The 14,048-nt window shown below is 42.0% G+C and overlaps 1 protein-coding gene across 1 annotated transcript in view; it reads left to right on the forward strand.

Annotated features, from left to right (window-relative positions):
• Positions 1–14,048, forward strand: part of ncanb (neurocan b) — a gene marked incomplete at both ends in the record, with an annotated part of 113,984 nt that overhangs the window by 74,319 nt on the left and 25,617 nt on the right. The window contains one exon of the mRNA XM_083888228.1: positions 4,996–5,109. Within this exon, the coding sequence (XP_083744354.1) occupies positions 4,996–5,109 (114 nt within the window). The remainder of the gene's footprint in view (positions 1–4,995; positions 5,110–14,048) is intronic.

Here is a 14,048-nt window from a genome sequence, read left to right on the forward strand (position 1 = left end):
TCCTTTTATTTTTTTTTGTTCTGTCCTCAACATTTACAACTTCCATTTCTGGAGTAAGAGGAAAAGCATAAACCTCATGGTTATAAAGTGAAAAGCCCCAGAAAAAGTGTGTCAGAAACAGAAAGACAGGAGTGTCTGAGTTGATCTTTAGGTCGATGTGGCTTTGGCCGAATACACACGTAATCTGATCTACTAAACCTCAAATAAATAATACCCAAAGGGAAGTGATGCAAGCCTTGGGCCTTCACCCACCTGTTTTCTGTTTGCTCTCTGTCTCCTCTCTTCTTTCTGTCTCTTTCTCTGTCCCTTTTCTATTATTCATGCCCCGATTTCGACACATGCCTGCAGTCGGCTTCTAGATATTCTGTCAAATGACACCGCCCCCGCTTTGTCTGGCTGCGTTTTCACGATCCTCCCCCATGTTCCTCTCCGCGTCTCCGTTCCCCCATCCTCCACCCTCAAACTCATCGGCTTTCCTCACGGAGGCGGAGATAAACAACAGCGGCTCCAGGTTCCAAATTTTCTGAGCAATCAAGCGTTCCTCTACAAATTATGTATTTTTCAATCAGTGCATTCAAACCCCATCTTCTTTTCTAAAGTCCTCCACCATTACGGTAGCTTCATCAACTTTCCATAGTTATTTGCTGCCACCCCTGACAGATTCAAATGACTAAGAGAATCTGATGGAATCACTAGTGTGCTAGCTGCACCCAGCAATTACTACAGTCACTGGCACCTGCATACCACCCCATCTATTTCTCTCAGCCAGCAGATAAGTGGAGCACTGCTCTCCTCAACTCCTCTGAGACTAAACTGATATCCAGGTCTGGTTTTGTTGTATTGGGTAGTGAGCCAGAGAGTGATTGACACACATACAGCCACACACACGGCCACCTGCTTAAGTTGGATGGTTCTCTCATTAAGCCAGTTGGGCAGAGTGGAGACTGAATGGACTCTGAGTGGATATAGGCCTGCTGCGATGTGGCCCTCATTGCTCTGTTTGAAGGGAGAGAATGGAAGGTACAGATGCACATGGATATTGAGGAACAATGTGTTGTCGCAGACATATGGTGCACAGCAGTAATGATAGCATTATTTTTAACCCCCCGTCCATCCGTGCATGTATCCATCCATCCATCAATCCTTCCATCCATCCATCTTATAGACTATACATGAGAAATGGGTGTAGCCTTTGTAGGAAAACCTACTTACTCACTTACAATTACACTTGCTAATGGTTCTCTATTGTTAGTTTCAACTCTTCTTCGGTTTTGTAAATTATGTTCCTATTTAGACTAAAATAAATATGCATGGCACATAATGAGGGACACCACGTGATTGACAGCTGGCATCATCCAATAGGAGCCTGGTTGTAGGTGACCTTACCCTATTAGAAATAAAAATACTAAGTAGAACCATATAAGGTTCTTCGGCTTGTCCTCATAAGAGAACCCTTTTTGGCTCCGGGTGGAACCTTTATAAAAAGGTTCTGTAGGGTTCTACAAAGAACCCTTTGAAAACCCTTCATTCAGGAAAGGGGTTTTAAAGTGTTATCTGGCTCAACATTAGTGTTACCAAGAACCCTTGAAAAACCCTTTCTTCTGGAAAGGGTTTTTCAGAAGCAAATGGTTCCAGGTAGAACCAGAGCCCTTGTAGAAGGACCCTTTTGGAACCCTTATTACTAAGAGTGTAGTGAACAAAAACTGGCATAGTGCTGGTCAAATTGAAAATCTCAAAGCTTCAAAACCACTTTTTTTATACAGTCTATGATTCATCTATCCATTATCTGTAGCGCTCATCTTTTGAGTGGATAGGTCTGGACAGGTCAAAGATGGACAATGATATTGGGGCATATTCTGGATTTCAGTCACCTTCCTGCTATAAAACAGCAATAGTAACAACAAGTACAGAATTTCCATGACACAGAGGGAAATTATTTATGAACGTGTTTGTTCTTTAACTTCAACCCCACTCCATCTAGAGAAAGGAAAGGCTAATGTGTTTATGTAGCACATTAAGAGGGGTCATCAATGGGAAAAACTTTGTGAAAGTAAGATCCCTATAACAACAAAAAGAAGAGAAAAAACTGAATATTACGCCCTTTAGCATGTTGGTATTGACTCCAACAGCTTTCTGAACTTTTGGTCAATCTCATCACTTGGTGAGTCATCTGTTATGCTAATTAGCGATGCTAACAAGCCTGTTGCCCCTTGCTGCCTTGATCCTGTCAGGTCAGGTCTTGCACATCAACTTTCACAGTTGTACCACTGAATCCACTGGAGCGCTCTGACTTAATCTACAGCATTAACTGGACAGTGAAACTTTATTGAGCAATTGTTTGCAAACTTCTAATTATGGACTATTACATCCCTCATGCCCGGCATTAAGTAGGTAATGTTTCTTTTAAAGAGCCCAATTGGATGGCACACTAAAGGAGGTACCTTGAAGAAAATAAAGAGAAAATAATTATCCAACATTGAATAAACCTCAAGCCTTTTTGTTGAGGTAGGGTTTGTATTTATGCATCTCTTTCACAGTTTGAAGGCTACTAATAATGCATTTATTGTATATGAAACAATTTAATCAGATTTAAATTGAAATTGATTTATTGAACTTGGGTGTTTGTCATATTTACTGACTTCAAAACTAGTCTTTAAATTACTTTTTTCATCGTAGGGTCCATTTTTATTTTGCATTGTGTATTGTAGAATTTAAGATTGCTTAAATAACTTACAAGTGGTTTGTGTTTCGAATATTCAGTATAACCACCGACTGCAGTCCTGTGTGTGTGTGTGTGTGTGTGTGTGTGTGTGTGTGTGTGTGTGTGTGTGTGTGTGTGTGTGTGTGTGTGTGTGTGTGTGTGTGTGTGTGTGTGTGTGTGTGTGTGCGTGTGCGTGTAGTCTAACCTACACTAGCCGTTATACTTTAACCCTTAGAACACAGAGCATTTTGGCAGATTTTTTCCATTACCACGTTTTTTTTAAAGGTCCCATAGAACAGAAGTACCAATTAACGCTGTTTGGTGTGTATCTGCGCCATTACCTCGTTCATGAAGCCCTGAAGGTTCGAAACAAACAGTTCAGTGACTGCTGAGAACGCTGTGTTGTATTGTAATCTTGGGCTCAGCGAGATCTCTGAAAAAACCAGTTCTGGTTACGTAAACATCACTTCCCCTGAACGGCAGATCCTCCTGCTCCGGGCACTAGTCCGGGCACATAAGGTTGCGTATATTGAAGTGCAGAAGAAGAAGAAGAATAACGTCCATTGTGGAGGTGTTTCACGACAGTGTCTTCTGACTCCGGTTCAAGAAGGGACTGCGGCGGGGAGTCGTGACAAAGCTATTTTTAAACATTGTTAAAACAATGTTTTGATAATGAGTAGCAGTGCATCCACTGTTCCAGAGGGGGCGCTGCGCTTCTGAGAGCCGGTGTGCTAATTACGTCACTTCCAGGTATTGGCCAATCACAAGACAGTTGGGAAAGCTCACGCTGGCTGGCCAATCACAACACAGTCTGAAACGGCCCCGACTGACGAGAGCTTCAGTGTGGAGATATTTCTATCTGCTCATTTACAGCAACTAGGTTTTTCACCATAAAAACAAGTTAATGTATGTAAGTAGACCTCCATAACTCACATATATCTACGATAGGACCACTCTATGGGAGCATTAGAGCCTGAATATGTAACCTATAAACACACACCCCCAGGATGTCCTTATAGGAAGTTGTGTACGATTCCCACGGCAAATTACCATGGGTGCACCTGCGGCACAGGTCTGTACTGCGTGAGCACTAAGTGTTCTGCTACAGATGTATCACTAAATGAGCCGCTTCCTCCCTCTCTCACGCTCTCATAATATGTAAAATTAGTTGAATGGACCTGATTTAAGCATTTGCTTATTTGTCTGTCTTATTTTCTTTAGTGTTTTTCTCTTCTTATGACTGCTTGGTGATTTTGTTTTTATATTCAGCACTTTCCTCTTTAAATAGACAGTCGGAGACAGTTAAACATGAGCCGATTCAGTACACTGACACAGATGCCATCTCATCGGGACTCCTTTGGTCTCCACATCCTGCATCAAATTAGGCCTTTGATATCAGCCAACCCAACGCAGGAGAGCCAGCAGTGAAGTTGTCACACTGTTTTACCCTAAAAAGACTCTTCTACTGCAAACGATGTCTCTGTGCAAAGCCCATGTAATCCAACTCTGAAACATGCCAACTTCTCGGTCTCAGCAGCACATTATCTCTTTCTTTTCATCACCTCTCTATCGTTACTTTGTACCCTGCCTTGTGTTTTCAGCATCCCTCTCTATCCCGCTGCACATGTGGCCTGTCTCTTGACTCCCTCGTCTTCTCCAATCCCTTGACCTCTTACCTAAGCCCCAGGGAATCACTCAGTTGTTGTGATGGCAGAGGATTGTGGGATAGCAGCTGCAGTTTTAATGATTTTGCCCCCAGGCTCAGATCAGCCAGAGAAATACGGTTCCCATTTTTCAACCAAATGAGGACTCGCACCGCTGCAACGCCTCTGCAAAATGTGTGCGTTAATTTGCATGTTTGGGCCGTGATTTTGACATTACACCTAAAGTGCGATGAGTGTTGTTTTGGTCTTTTATTACCTGCAGTAGAACAGCGTCGATATTGAAGATGGAAGCTCATCTTCCTCATCTATATGTCTCTTTCTCTCTCTCTCTCTCTCTCTCTCTCTGTGCCTCCTCTCACTCGATGTCATCGCTCAGGTTTGACAGCACAACTACTGCACATGCTGCAAACACATTGCAATTAGCATCATGTGCTTCAGTGTGTCCCAAACAGATTACTGATGAGGCTCAATCAATTCTCTTCAATTATAACTTTCTCAAAAACACCCCTAATCTCTCCAAAAGTTTAGTCTCCTGGGGTTTTTTCAGGAGTGATTTGGGGGGGGGGGGAATTTAATGGTGTATTTGGAAAAGTACTGTTTCTAACCCTCTCCCGCTTTCTTTTCCTCCAGACATTGATGACTGCCAGTCTAATCCGTGCCAGAATGGAGGAACCTGCATCGATGAGATCAACTCCTTTGTGTGTCTTTGTCTTCCCAGCTACGGAGGTGCTACATGTGAAAAAGGTAAGAGTGCGAATAAAAACACTGCACCCCCTCGTTCACTTTATGGAGGAATGTGTATTGGGCGGAGATATGTGAAGAAGTAGGAAGGAGGTTAAATTAATGTAGGAGGAGGAACAAAAATGTGGAATGAGCAGATGATGGAAATGAACAAAGATAAAAATGAGTGTGAGAGTGGAGGCACCGTTGGAGGGAGCTGAGGGTAGGAAGGGAGTATGTGATTCAGAAAAATGGGGGTGGCAAAGGCTCAGCATGTGGAATCAGGAGATGCAACCAAGGAGGACGTGTAAACAGACTCAGAAGGGAATGAGGATGTGAATGCAGAAAAGGAGGTGGAGGAGGAGACAGCGAGGAGAGGGAAGCTCTGCGGATTAATGTATTGGCTTCATACAGAACACCTGCGTCCAGCTGGTTTCCTCTCTCATTACGGAAATTCCCCTGTGACGGGGGGATGTGATTCACACACTGCATATTACATGAAGATGTGAAACAATACAGAGGGACATCCACAGCTGTGATGTGGATAAGATAATAATAACAATTATCCATACTTTAATTGTCTATAATTTGGTGAATTATGTGTCTTCTGTTTTAACCATTCATGTAAAAATGGACTCACCACTTGTGATCTGACTGGCTTCATGTCTGTTTTTGAACCCTGAAATTCCTGTCTCCACTCACATGTGCCTGAGAGCCACACGGCTGGTGTAGTGGTTAGCGCTCAGACGACCAGGGTTCGAGACCCTGTCAGAACAAGGGCCTTTCTGCATGGAGTTTGCATGTTCTCCCTGTGTGTGCATGGGTTTCTCTGGGTTCTCTGGTTTCCTCCCACAGTCCAAAAACATGAAATATCTAGATTAGATATTGGGCACTCTAAATCGACCGTGCGAGTGGATGTTTGTCTCTATGTGGCCATGTGATGGATTGGCGATCTGGGTGTAGCCCACCTATCGCCTTATGTCAGATGAGATAGGCACAGCACCCCCCGCGACCCTCCGGTGGAGGATAAAGTGGTAGATAATGGATGGATGGATAAAACAGTTGAGAATTAGAAGGTCATTTTCCCATAGACTTCTATTCAAATGGCCTTATTTTTGCAACCATTGGAGTCGCCCCCTGGTGGCTGACTGCTACATCTGTTCACCTTCCTGGGCTCCACTTTTCATCAACAATTGTTTTATACACAACCAATGGACTCTATGTGGCTGTTGCTTGTCTCTGGAAATATTTAGCGCATAAATAAGAAGAATAAGAAACTATACCAACTGAGCCTGGACTAATTAGCAACACATTCAATTAACCATAAAGAGTGGAAGGCTGCACTGAGTACTGTGCATTTATGTTAGCATCAGCAGAAACCTTTATATTTGTAGGTGTTTTATGGGATTGTTAGTGTAACCCCGTTTAATTGCAAATACGCTTTCAAACATCACACTGCAGCTTTAAAGCTCATAGTTTCTTGTTATTGAGATAAAATAGGCATGACCCTGCATTGTATCCATCTAGAACAGAAGACTTTGGTGTGAGTAGAGTAATTCCAGAGTGCATTAGGCAACCGTATTTTGATGAATACTAAGCACTACAGATAAGAGGAAAAGTCTGTTTTATTTTATTGTTGTTTTCACTTTGAGGTGAACGCTTCCTTTCAGAACATTAAATTCACACAAAAACAGACAAAACACAGAATTGATAATATTATGTACGGTCACCCTCTCATCCCAGACAGACATGACAGACTCAGAACCTCCAGGCCTGTAGCGTTTACAAATCAAGGTTGTTCCTTTAGGTAGGAGATAAAGAAACACTTCCCTCCTCCAAACACACACACACACACACAAATCACCACAGTGTGTCCCTAGTTTGACATGCACCGGAGCTGTGCGTGCGTTCCCTCTCCTGCTGTGTCGCTGCCTTCATGGCTGATTGGTAGCAGCAGGTCTGGTTGTGTAAAATCTAAAGTGTCTGTTTTCCTGTCGCTTTTATCTCTCACTACTCTGCATTTGCACAAATGTGAGATTCGACTGCGACAACTGCGATTCACAACAGGCGTCACTCTGTCAGTTTGCTGTGATCTCAGTTTGATATTTAGAGGGAGGTCGGAGCGTCGACATGAACGGTGGAAATTAACCAATTTGCTCCTTCGTTCAGCCGAGGCTTTTTCTTTCATTTAAATGTCATCGCGTCAGTCTCTCGCTAAAGTGGCAGAGCACTCACTCACTCAGTGTGTGTGTGTGTGTGTGTGTGTGTGTGTGTGTGTGCGTGTGTGTGTGTGTGTGTGTGTCACTTGTTTGTTTGTGTGCATGCTCAGGTGTATGCATTGTGAGGTAACAGGGTAGATATGGTCCACTGCTGGTTTGCTCCAGCCTGTTACCATGGTGATCCCATCTGAGAATCAGAAACAGTAAGTTGATGTGGCTTAAGTCATCCAGTAAATGTAGCGAGAGAGGAGGAATGTGGAGTTATTCTTTGTTCAAATTGACACAGCAGGGATTTGTTTTTATTGTTGTTGATCATTTTTCTGGGTTTTTTGGTTCGTCTGTTACACTTTGAAAAATTAATCATTTCCAAACCATTTATTTTAGAGGTCCAGTGTGTGAAAATTTGGTGAATGAGCCATTTATATTTATATCAGGAGATGGTCAACTCTACAGCGGATGCCATTTAGACCATTTAGGTGAGGGATATTCAACTGCAACATGCACCTTCACCAATAATTGATGTACAATTTTACACACCTTTAATCATATATTTAAAGCAAATGAATTCATCCTTTAGTTTTCATTTATCCTTTATATTTCAGTTAGGAAAGGATATTTGTTTTTGTTCAAAAGAGTCCTTTTATGCTATTGTTTTGGGTGGGTGGAAGGGGGGGTGAGCAGTGGCAGAGAAAAAGACAAAACCGGTGAATACAGAAAAGGTGTTCTTATCTGTTGTTGACTCGGCTACTTTTTTCTTTGGTCTGTCTAGAAAACCATGCTATGTTTGTGAGTGAGTGAGGATTTGTTATTTCGTCGTTTGAAGAGGCCTTTTTTTTTTTACTTTTCCTTCCTCTCCCCACCTTGCCGCTGTCACTTCCTGCATCTATTTGTGCCTCTCATCTCTGATGCACTGCAGGGGGCTTTGTCATGAGCTGTGTGTGTGTGTGTGTGTGTGTGTGTGTGTGTGTGTGTGTGTGTGTGTGTGTGTGTGTGTGTGTGTGTGTGTGTGTGTGTGTGTGTGTGTGTGTGTGTGTGTGTGTGTGTGCGCGTGTGTGTGTGTGTGCGTTGCTAGGTGAGTAAATTTGTGTCTAGCTTTGCAGCGACTGTGTATGCCTGTGCAAATATTTGTGCGATACCTCTGTGAAGTTCAGCATCTTTCAGCAAACACACCTGCACACACCAAGATGCACAGAGAGCATCTTAAAAGCGCCCTTTTTCCATCTCACATAATGTGTCATCACAGCCGCCTATCCTGAGCTAAATCTCAACTTTAATATTAACCCTCAAAACCAAATTGTACCCTTCAAAAGGCACTTTGAGGAGAAGAAGGATTCCCCTCCAAGGTTTTTCTGTCATTGTATTTTAGATGCCACTCACACGTGCAAACAAACAGACCCTACCTCCCAAGCACACTTCCATATGTGAAAAGATGTATTTGCTGTCTGTTTATTCAACTGCATATACATTCAGGGACAAATGAAAAAAACAAAAAAATAACATGAACCACACTCCTTTTCTGACAGAATACATATATATACACATTGGAAACAAGACGTCTGTGTTAAAAAACACAGAGTAGCTAATTAATGCCAAGGTGTCTGGCTGTTGTCCAGTTATGTGTGAGGAATGTTTTTACTGCCGTGCTAAACTCAAGAGTGGAGTGGTTTCGCTCGTGGTTCATCCATCTTCACGTAGGCCCCTTCCATTCCTCGCTTAGCCTCCATACATCAAACCATTCATTTTACTGATGTGCAGCTACATCCACACTCAAACTTGAATCATTTTGTACTGCATTTAAAGATTCAGTGCATGGTGGGCGGAGTTGAGAGGCATTTATCCCACCAAATGCCTGAATTACCAGGTTGTTCTGGGAAACTTTTCGCAGGTGCTTCTTTGTGTTTTCAGTCATGCTCCACTCCAACCTGTTTGCCGCTTTCCTGAACACATTTGGCATAGGTTTGATTCCAACTGACATTTATTTGCTCTGTATTTAAAGGGGTCATATTATACCCTATTTCTCCAAGTTAAACTAGTTCCCTGGTGTCCTAATGAACATGTCTGTGACATGCTTTGGTCAAAATACCATAAGGATGAAGCACCACAGCAGTTCAATCACCCTGCCAAAACAGCCCTGTTCAGAACGCTATGTTTAGTAGTATCTCTTTAGGTCCACCTTAAAGGTTCGCCTTAAAAAAAATGAAAACGAAACTTAAGGGACAGGAAATGACATCAGCCACAGAGGCTACTGGGAACTAACACCAGTTAGCATTTGGAAAAGTGATTTTCAGATAAATCCTCTGAGGCTGGAAGTTTGTGTACTCTGTACTGCACTGTGGAGCCAAGAATAAACTTTTCTCGGACTTTGTAGACTTCTGGTTGCCCTCGCCAGCACTCTCGGGTATTTTACGGACAAAGCGGAGCTCCGCGAGACAACAATTCCAGGAATTTAGCGTATTGTGACGTCCCAAGGAGCGCAGAAGTCAACATCGCATGTTTTATCCTTTATATTCCTTTACTTAGACTGAAGAGGACCACAAAAACATGAGTGATTCATCTTTTTTCACCCTTTGATGATTGATAGGGCCTCCAAATAGAAGTATTTAAATGATTAAAACGTTGATTTTGCATAATATGTGCCCCATCTGCACTTCAGTCAACTTAACTCCAGGGCTTGAAAAGCGCTTAAACTGAGACAATAAACTTTACAAATGCCTGAGGTTGTGTTTTGTGCTTTCATACAAGGATTGCTCATCTAAACACCAAGTGCTCATCACAATAAAAGGAAAATAAAATTTAAAAAGAAAAGAGATGCGAATACAACAATAAAACACAACACAGGGTGGAATAAAATAGGAAAAGGCTAGAGTCAAGAGGCAAGAGTCTGGACCATTTAAGCGGTCCACCACATTTATAGACTAATTTTGCATAATTAGTATGTTTTTTATTGTAAAGTACACATCGCTACGTACCTTTATTTTGTTTTTATGTAACAATATCATCCCAAGTGTTCTTTTTGCTACATCATGATACAATATAACGATAATGACATACACCCTTGGTGTAGACAGACAGGAACTTTTGGACGGAGAGTGCAGGAAAGCAATTACGCTGCCTCCCATGTTAATTTCCATATCAGTCACAGCACAGTAAAGCCGATTCTGATACTGATTCTGACACAACATAACTTTAATTCCAGGCTGAAAGTTTAACCCTTTTAAAATCTACTCACATAATACACAACACAGCCTCACATGTAATCTAAAATAAATGAGCACACTCATTTCCCCCCAAAGAGGATAGCAGGTGAATCTGGGTCAGGCAAATTTTTTTTTTTCTTCCACACATTGACATAAACAACACCAGTGCTGCAGATTGGCAGCATGCAGCAACCTACGCAGTGAGGCTGGTGACAGGGAGGGCAGACTGAGCTGACTCACAGCAGTGGGAAGTGTTTCAGAAAGCACCAGATGCAGTTCTTCTTCTGTCACCCTGTCGCTGCACACGTTCTATCACACATCCACCCTCAGAGTCGGGCTTTTATCTAACACCTGCATGTCCCCCTGCTTACACGCATGGTGTTTTACTTGCCTCTAAAGTGAATGTAAAGGAAAATATTGATCAATGCATCTTTGCAGTTGCACGTTTTGTGAAATACTGCGTGTGTTAGTGACGCTGTGTATAATGATAGATGAGCTTGACGCTGGACAATTTGGCAGCTCGCTCATGCTTAGAGTGAGGGAACAACCGCTGTCATACTTCAGAAAATGCTGATTCTCTAGCAAAAATATGCCACTTCTGCTTATGTGATGACTTATCAAATTCTTGAAGGGTTGTACCATTTCATAGGGGTACAGTTTAACCACTCCCCCATTCCAAGGGCAAAGGGGCAAGGGTAGTGGTTAAAATGAGCAACAAATACTTGGCCTTAGAAATAAAAATAAAAAAGCAAAAGTTCCAATTTGCATCTGAGATAAATTATCATGGAAAAGCTAAGGATATGCAAACTATAGTGCTATATAGTGGTGGCTACATAGTCAACTAGCACAAAACTACATCAGACAGCTTAAATCCTTATATTTGGGACTCTTGTCGGTTCTATCAGTCTGCAAAGGGTGAAAAAATAACTCACTCATGTTTTTGTGGTCCTCCTCTGTCTAAATACAGGAGATGACAGGAATTCGAAAACGGGAAGTCCGCAAAACGTTCTATTCTTGGCTCCACAGTGCAGTTCAGAGTTCTACACAAACTTCCAGCCTCAGAGGATTTATCTGTCCAGTGGATACATGTTATATATGACGGCAATGTGTCTGCTAGAGCCTGCAAATGATCACTTTTCCAAATGCTAACTGCTGTTAGCTCCCAGTAGCCTCTGTGGCTGATGTCATTTCCTGTCCCTTAAGTTTCGTTTTACTTTTTTTTGAAGGTGGACCTAAAGAGATACTACTTAACAGAGCATTCTGAACAGGGCTGTTTTGGCAGGGTGATTGAACTGTTGTGGTGCTTCATCCTTATGGTATTTTGACCAAAGCATGACATGTTCATTAGGACACCAGGGAACTAGGTTAACTTGGAGAAATAGGGTATAATATCTCCCCTTCAAATATTTTTAAATAAAGGGTTGGAAAAACATGATTGTTGTGATATTAGTTGTTATATTTTTGGACCTGAAGTTTTAGGAATATATATCATATTTTGGCAATCCTGCATTGTCCTTCTTGTGACCTCTTATTTAAAATACAGCTGCAGTTGTTGCTGATCTGGGCTCCAACTATAGGTTTTATCATCACAGGTCATTGTGTGCTTCCTGTCATCGTCTCTGGTCCAGAGGTGTCCCTTAATGAAAAGTTGTTGCTCACTCTGCTGTGTCACTCTCCACTGTGCCCTTCTGTTAAGCCACAGTACACCAAGTACTTTACCTGTTTTTAACAAGCTGTACTTTGCTGTTTGATTTTTACTTCATAGTTCTTTCATATTTTTTTCCCTATTCAATCTTACTGTTCCTGGAGTGATTTTGTGACTCAGCCACTTGACAGAGAGGCTTAAAAGAAAGGCGCCTGAGTTCACCAGCTTGGCTGCTTTGTCTTTGTTTTGTCCCAGAATGCACTGCCGCTGTCTAAACAGGTGACTCAGCAGAAAGCTCAGCCCAAAATTAATTTTGGCGCATCATCCAGGTCTTAAGAGACTATTAATGCTAATGGAGATTCATGCATTCTAATAACATGTCGAGAGGGACACGTGCAAAGACTGAGAGGAGAGTGAGATGGAGCTTCTTCTTTTACTTCGCCCACAACACTGTCCTGAGTTAAGAGCCACTTTAACTGGAGCCTCATGGATGTTTGTGTTCAGTGAGTGCGGTGTGTGCAGCTGTCGTGTCTTTTCTTTGTTCATATAGCTGTTTGTTGCACAGCTTCTGCTATGTTTAACACAAGGTTTACATTCAAAATGACCATAAAAATACCCTTCTGTTCTCAAATAAACACCAAGATCATCAACCCTAATATTATTATATATTATTATAAAGGAAAGAGAAGATCTTTGGAAAAAAACCTGAATGAATTCACGAAGCTAAAAGCTTTGACTTTGAAATGTTGTCCTGATGAGTTTGGTGACATATATGCAGTGACAATACTGTGCAGCTTGCCGAGCTCTATTCTCGGGAGTAGAATGGCTCACTCGTGTCATGAGCAGTGTGGCTGCTCTCATCTGACATGAAAAGCAATCTTTTTTTCTGTGATCCACTCACATGCATTAACAGCAAACCATCACTCACACTCCACATATCATTGTGTTCAACGCGCCTCTGTGAACGGGTAAGCTGGAGTGATGTCATTCACCATTTTTACTTCCTGAAGAAACGCTAATTTTCATCTCCTGTGGGGAAGGAGGTTCAGTCAGAAGTGAAACTGTGACTGAGCAGAGCAAGTGTTGTGTTAGATGAAAAGAAGAAAGGCAGTGGGGGGAGAGACAGAGAGACAGGGTCTGTGTTCCTCTGCTGTGCATAAATGAACTGCTCTTATGGAAAAGTCAAAAACACTACATTGCTTAAGGTGTAGTGTGCTTGTGTTTTTGTTTTCCCACAAAAACTGCTCAAATACGCTAATAGAAAAGTTACGAAGCCTGGCTCCGACTATTGCACTCCCCTTTGTGATTAATTTGCAGTGGCACATTTTATTACAGCACTTTTACCTGCATCCTTTATCTCAGGGGAACTTCAGCTGATTCTGCCACAGAAAACATTTTCCAGTTTAGTTTCCTGCTTGCTCCTGCAGTATTTTTTTCTACTGGTTCTGATTCTCAGCATTTATTCAGCATGTCATGATGACTGGGGAAAAACAGTTGTGTAGCTTACATCCTCAGTAGTCTCAAAAAGGTTGCGTGAACGATGTCGGAGGTTTTAATGAGACGACGCACTGAATACAAAAAAAATAAATAGGCTTAGGCTTTAAGTCATTTCCACAGCACAGTACTCAGGGTCAAACAAGACTTGTAGACTTTGAAATGACTCAATTCTAATGCTATGAAAAATGATAACTTAAAGAAAAAAACCAATGAGACTTTGAAAGCTGCCAGAACAGTTTCTGTTCACCTTGACTTCTTGACTTGCGTAACACCGCTCTTCCATTCAGTTTTTTGGTTGCTAATGATGATACTAATGGGGAGTGTTATTTCACACAACGTGATTTTCAGCCCAAGTTTCAAGTCACCAACGAGCTTTGCAAGTTGCAGACAAAAGCCCCCCGATCA

The sequence above is a fragment of the Microchirus variegatus genome, assembly GCF_963457635.1.
Source record: "Microchirus variegatus genome assembly, chromosome: 4".
Lineage (NCBI taxonomy): Eukaryota > Metazoa > Chordata > Actinopteri > Pleuronectiformes > Soleidae > Microchirus > Microchirus variegatus.